The sequence below is a fragment of the Leptodactylus fuscus genome, chromosome 9 (assembly GCF_031893055.1).
Source record: "Leptodactylus fuscus isolate aLepFus1 chromosome 9, aLepFus1.hap2, whole genome shotgun sequence".
NCBI lineage: Eukaryota > Metazoa > Chordata > Amphibia > Anura > Leptodactylidae > Leptodactylus > Leptodactylus fuscus.
In genome coordinates this window covers 31,917,706-31,924,362 of record NC_134273.1, presented here as the reverse complement: position 1 = coordinate 31,924,362, position 6,657 = coordinate 31,917,706, and the positions used below count along the sequence as shown (strand labels likewise).

General features: G+C 38.5%; 1 protein-coding gene across 3 annotated transcripts in view; it reads right to left on the bottom strand.

The window, feature by feature from the left end:
• Positions 1–3,124: 3,124 nt before the first annotated feature.
• Positions 3,125–6,657, bottom strand: part of BICD2 (BICD cargo adaptor 2) — a 77,438-nt gene continuing 73,905 nt past the window's right edge. Inside the window, exons 8-9 of one of the 3 annotated variants that reach the window (XM_075287151.1) lie at positions 6,519–6,584; positions 3,125–5,259 (exon numbers count right to left, since the gene is read on the bottom strand). In XM_075287151.1, the coding sequence (XP_075143252.1) occupies positions 6,537–6,584 (48 nt within the window). In that variant the 3' untranslated portion in view covers positions 3,125–5,259; positions 6,519–6,536. Of the gene's footprint in view, positions 5,260–6,204; positions 6,585–6,657 lie in introns of those variants that run through there. The other 2 variants (XM_075287153.1, XM_075287152.1) reach the window with 2 other exon arrangements.

Below are 6,657 nucleotides of genomic sequence, written 5' to 3'. Positions count from 1 at the left end.
ACAGATGTTGCATGCGCAGTAGGTACTCACAAGATACACATCCAACAAATACATTATACACACTGCTCTGCTGCACAAAGTTGATACCCACACAGTTTTGTTGCATGCGCAGCACATTTACACACACTATATATTATCCTTCAGACAGCCAACCCAACTAAAATATGACCTCATCTTTACAATATAAACCAAACAGTAACAACTTAGTATTGGGTTATCTGGGGAGCGAGTCTGGCTGCAGGCCCATTGAATAGAGTGGTGTCAGTTATGTGACCAAGAGTTGTCTTGTGAGCAGGTGAGGCAAAGAAGCGAAAGTTGTGCCCTCTTCAAAGGTAATAAGCAGAGCTCCAGGGAACCAGGGGGTATATTAATAATAAAGCTTATCCAGTGCAGGGAAAGTAGTGGTAAGCTGCATTATTCTATGGATAACCACTTTAAGGGTCCATTCACATGGAGTAACGTGCCACGTGACCTGGCACGTATATGGCGTGTGAGATTTTGAGCGCCGTAAAAGCCCCCATTGATTTCAATGGCAGCCTGGATCGTATACGCTGCACGTTACTCCGTGTGAATGGACCCTAAGGCTGAGGCCCCATGGGTGTAAAAACTGCAGGAAAAATCACAGCGTTTGACAGTCAACAGCAAAGTGGATGAGATTCTAGCAAATCCCATGGCCACTTTGCAGTAAAAATCAAGGTGCGGACACCTCTGCAAACTTTCTGTCTAAAGCGCTGCGGGAAGAATCGCGATACGTTGCCATCACAGTTTTTTCCGTAGTTCTTTTTTGCTACAGGACGCTCCATGGGACCTTAGCCTAAAGGGGTATTTTAGCCAAAAAAAATGTATCACCTTTCCATTGGATCAATGGAACCTTGGGCTTTTGGTATTGATTGGTAATACAGCCATGAGTGCTTATAGATCAGGGGTAGGGAACGTACGGCACTCCAGCTGTTGCAAAACTACAACTCCCAACATGCATACTGGCTCTGCTGTTCTGGGAACTCCCATGGAAGTGAATGGAGCATGATGGGAGTTGTAGTTTCACAGCAGCTGGAGAGCCCAAGGTTCCCTAGCCCTGTTATAGATCTTCCAAGCACATAGAGCAGATCAACAGCAGATTTCCATGCTATATGTATTTATTTTTTAGAGTTCATTGACTTTGTACAGTAAGCTTCACTGTTCAACACTTTAGTTATGGAGGAGTTTTATAGTGTTATATTGATAGTATTAAGTTCATGGTTAGAGGATTCAGTACATATGGCCTTATGGATCAGATATATTCATAGCTCTGGGTATGTCTCTGCATAGACAACATGTAAAGAAATCCCTATAGTTCACTAGACCAAAGAAATGTAAGTGTGTATTTTAGTATTGGTACTTAATGTACTCTGTTAGAGAGGATATCTTAAACTGACTACAGCTGCTATGGTGCTTAGTTTTAGCTGATGCTGCTTCAGATGTACACAGGACCATGTAATACAGGATTGTACTGAGACCACCAAAGAAGGGATCCACTCTGCCTAAGGCTTTGATCACACTAGAGTCTGTTTCTATTCATAACTGAAGCATGACCACCACAGATGTGTCCTTCCCTACCCTTCCTCTTGACCAGACATATCCAGACGTGTGTTATGTAATGACCAGCTTTTCAAAGCAACATGATTTGTGTAATACTCTCACAAGTTGTCCATGTTGGCCACCCAGTGGCTGTGTTGTGAACTGCAGTTTGTCTAGGGTCTAGCTACCATGTCACAATATTGTATTGATATGGTTTCATGAAAAATTGGAACAGTTAAAGGGATTATGCCACAAAGAATGCTTATCCTCTATCCACAGAATTGAAGATAAATATTGGATTAGTGGTGGTCTGACCCCCGAGGCCCTCACGATTCTGAGAACAACAGCGTTTTATCTCCATCCACTGCAGTCAGGTTGAATGTAGACATGTCACTTGGTGGGCAGATGAACCCACACTTTCATGCACATCGATGGTAGTGCTGGGAATAGCCCAGTGCAGTACTTTGGCTTTCTCTGGTGTTCCCATATGTTTCATCCAGCACAGGTACACCTACATCACCCATGTTCTTAGGATTGGTGATGCTTTCAATGGTCACACATTTATTCTGTTTCCTATGGTTAGAGGATAAATATTCATTGTGTAATAACCCTTTAACCAAATTTGAGCTAAGGTAAGAGTGAACCTATCTGTATGCTAGATTTGTTTTCAAATGAATACTGGTGGACCTCATTGATTTTAATAGGGTCTGTCAGGGTTTAGGGATTTTTGATGCTGCAAGTAGTACTACACCATGGAAAATACCATAAAGCTCACAAACCTGCCTTCTTGGCGAAGTGGGAAACTGATCTGCATAGGATGTTCTCAGACTCGCAGTGCTCCAGGATTCTTCAATTTCTCAAGGCTTCCTTGAGGTATTGGCGGTGCGGCACAGAGAAGGGGACATTATTACACATTTTTTGGGAGTGTACTGGGCTGAGGTGGACCGGACCATTTGTAAAGTCTACCAGATCCCCCCTACCCCACCAAGACGCCTGCCTTCTATCTGCTCAACCTCTCTAACTTCTCTCTCCGTGCTTATCATAAATCCTTTTTGAGGCATCTGCTCAATGCGGCTAGGGCCTGCATTCCAGCACGATGGAAGTCCTCTGCTCCACCTTTGCTTCTACATTAGATCCGCAAGGTGGAGGATATCCAGGGCCTGGAGGGTATCAGGAACATGCATGAATCCCTCATTGCTGCCTGGACGCTGAGGATCCTCTTCCAGGGTTCACAAGATTACAGAGACCTTGTGAGTTGAAGTAGAATTTGCAACCGCTGCTTCTGGTGACAGGTATGTGTATGGCGGACATTGTATGGTTTGTTTCTATTTTTGATGTAAATTTTTTTTATATATTTATATATACACACACACACACACACACACACACACACACACCACAAAGCCTAACCAAATCCCCAGAGAGTGACCCACTTCTAGAGTATTTAATATGACCAAATAGGCCACATGGACTGGGAATGATCCCTTTAAGAAGTCAATCCAACATAATAGCTGGTATCCAAACCTGAATCGCTAAAATCCAGAAATAAAGTCAGACCAAAAGTTCCTTTATCATCTTTATTGATACATGTGACTACCCTTACACAGGCAACTTGCTACACACAACCTTGTATTAATGTCGTTAACACTTTTCACTCACTAGGCAGACCATTATAAGAAGCGCCAATCTATGCGACGGCGACCGCTTCCTCGCGTCCAATCTGTGTAAAGGTTACTTGGCAAGAGTACGTGCATATGACATGTAACTGAAGAACACTTTGCCACTAAAAATAATGCACATAAACATAATACAGTACTTTATGAAATAATTTCAAATAAATACCCACATAACAGATGAAATCATTTGCAGTAACAATATTTTAAAGATCAATACTGTAAAAGATGAGCCTATAAAAACCCAACATCAAGAATCCAGACTGTTTTTCCAGCAAACAGAAACTTTTATCCCCCTCATAACGCGTCATTAAAATTTTATTTTTTTTACTATTTTTCGTCATCTTGCAAAAATGACGTTCGTTTGCGAGTACCAATTGCAGACAATTTCCCGGGCCTCGACAAACTGCCGCCGAGCGGAGCTTGTCGATGCCGCTTGCAGATTCTGTTTCCTGAAAACAACAGCAGTTAAATACGACATGCAAGAGCAGATATTAATGTGTTGTTTTCCCACATTTGCTAGCGATAGAATGATAAGGCTATGTCCACCACCATACATAGGTAACAGATAAGTCCTCGTGACCCCCGAAAAGATTGGCGGACCGCCACCACAAATGTGTCAGTAATACATCTTGCTATATTAAAGTGAAAAACAAAAAAAGAAGATTTTTTTTTTATTTTCAAAGCTATTAGTTTTGGTTTGCAGACATTAATTATTCGTCTTAATCCCTGAATTTGCAAGGATCTGCACTGAAGAAGAATCACTGACCAACGGAATTTTTTACAATTTTTTTTGTTGTTTCCGGTAAATCTAGATTTTTATCCATTAAAAATATGCAAGATGATTTTTTTTTTAATTTGTCCTTTCCGCTTATTGCTCGGCATGGTTTCCATCATTTTTCAGAATTTTTTATTTTTATTTCACCCATCAAAGCTGAAGAAGATTTCTCGTGAAGGCACTACTGGTATCCATAACAAAGGCTTATAAACACTTGGTATTTGACAAGTTTAGAATTGAAGTTTCTAGGTGTACCAGAATTTGGCACAATAATAAAGAAAAAAACAAAACTAAAAGAAACAATTCCAATTTGGAATTTAATTGGTAACAGTTGTATAAAATTCTGTTCATCAGCAATTCTTAAAATTTCCTAAAAATCAGAAGATTCTGAATTTTTTAGGTAATACTACTTATTAAAATGCATTTTCAAGTGCCTATTACTGTTTTAACCAAAGAAAGTCAAGTTTTTTCCTTGTTACATTAAGCTATTCCTAAGAATAATAATATAGTATGAAAACCCCAGAATTTTCAGACCCTGGATTTTTTTTTTTATGAACATGGCAGTTAAAACCAGTAATGATAACACAAAAAAAATTGTAGTGAAAAAAAAGCCATAAGACAGAACATATAAATTTATATATATTTAACGCCAACAAGCGTATTAAACCATAAAACAAAATAAAAATCGGTATAGTCCCTGCAACATGCTGATATGAAAACCAACAAGCACAAGCGTTAATACTACCCAGGAAAACCGCCATGTCGAGGCTATTTATGCCGCCACTACATGTTTAGAACATTTCTACATAAAATAGAATGAAACGACACAAATATTAAAATATCAAAAGTGCACAGGTTTAAACAATCGGATGTAAAATAATAAAAAAAAGAACAAAAAAACAAACAAAAACCCTTTACCCAACTTCACTGACGCTTAACATAAGAATAGTGGATGGTAGCGTTTTGTTCAGCACTTGTAAGTTTTCTTCCCCAGCAGCATATTATAGTAAAGCTTTTTGATTCTGAGAATATATTTCCGTATATTAAAAAAAACATGAAAAATAACGGGAAGGAACGCTTACTGTAAAAGAGATCGGATTAAAGGAGGGCGCAGTAGTTTACCGTCTTATATATATATATAATTTTTTTTTTTGTGCCATTGGCTCTAATAAGTCAAGAGCTACTCGGATTGGAGTTACGTGCATCACAGTGCACTGGGTCGCAAGTTCTTCTCCAGGAACTAGTCTACAACTGAAAAAATGAAAAATAAAAATAAAATTAGATCCTTAAAATGACAAATAAGGAATAACTGATAGGAGCTGTGCAGAATAGGTTAGTTGGGAAGAAAAAAAATGAAGCAAGGCCAGGCAGTCATTAGTTTCCAGGCATAGAGTAAGCGGTGCTCTCGGCCAGTACTGGAAAGCCACTTATGCAAGGTAGCAAATGTCTTACAGGTGTTGAACAATATCTGCTGAAAGCTCTGGAATCGTAAAAGGGAAATTTATAACGTGACGGATTTTTGTATCCATGCGCTGAACATGCAGGAAGATATTCAGTGAACGTACAATATGTTCACCGAGCACTCGATGGGCCTAACTTACCAAAAGTAACAGAAAACCTAGCACCGATACCCAACCAGTTACTGCGAAGCTTTCATTCTTATCAGATATGGAGAAATTAAAGCTTCACCGTCATTGGCTGCTATGGGCAACGAGGCTGGTTGTTCTGTCATTTTTGACAGATGAGGCCCCTTGTTCTTATCCGCATGCAGAGAGAAAGAAATAGAGCCTAAGGTAAATAATGCATTGGTGGTTATAGAGAAAAGCATCGACATCATTACAATGACAAAAATTATATTATTATATAAGAGTATATATAGAAGAATATGGCCAATATAGGACGCCAACCTAGCAACTTCCATACTAGTCAAAAAAAATGTAAGTAAAACAAAAAAACCACCATATAAATAAGAGTGTAATTAAATATACAAAAAAATTAAAATAATAACGTGATACATAATAATAATTTTAAAAAAACCTAATCAATTTACTTAATGGGAAATAGTGAATATGGGCAGGTTCTATTAACGTAAGGTATAGTACTAAAAAAGGGGAGCAGAACAAAGTAGTGGCCAGTTTGCTTGTGCTAAATATTTTTTGACACGTAAAAAAAAAAAAAAAAAAAATGTATTGAAAAAAAAATGGTGAAAAAAAAAATTATGGCTGGTCTTCAGGTCAAAATGTGCATTACGTTCACCATATTTTGTGCATTTCTATTCAAAAATTTTCCATTTAACTAATATTACTGTTTCTTGAACGAAGACAGAAGAAAAAAAAAAATTAAGTTTGCTCAAATTCTCAACTTATTAATAAGTTAATAAACTAAAAATAAATCACACGATTTAAAAAAAAAAAAAAAAAAAAAAAACACACACCATGTTAGCATGCAAATTCTTATTCTTTCCACTACACGCCACCACTAGGAAAACCAGGCCACGAGCTCTCGATTACCTTCCAGTAACCCGGAGGCTACTTGGTGGCCGAGTGTCGGGACACAGGGAGCAGAGTGCTGATAATCTATAAAGAATGGCAGTGATGTGACAAGAAGCGGTGCCAGGGTCATGGCATGTAGACAAAAGGTTATCAGGTG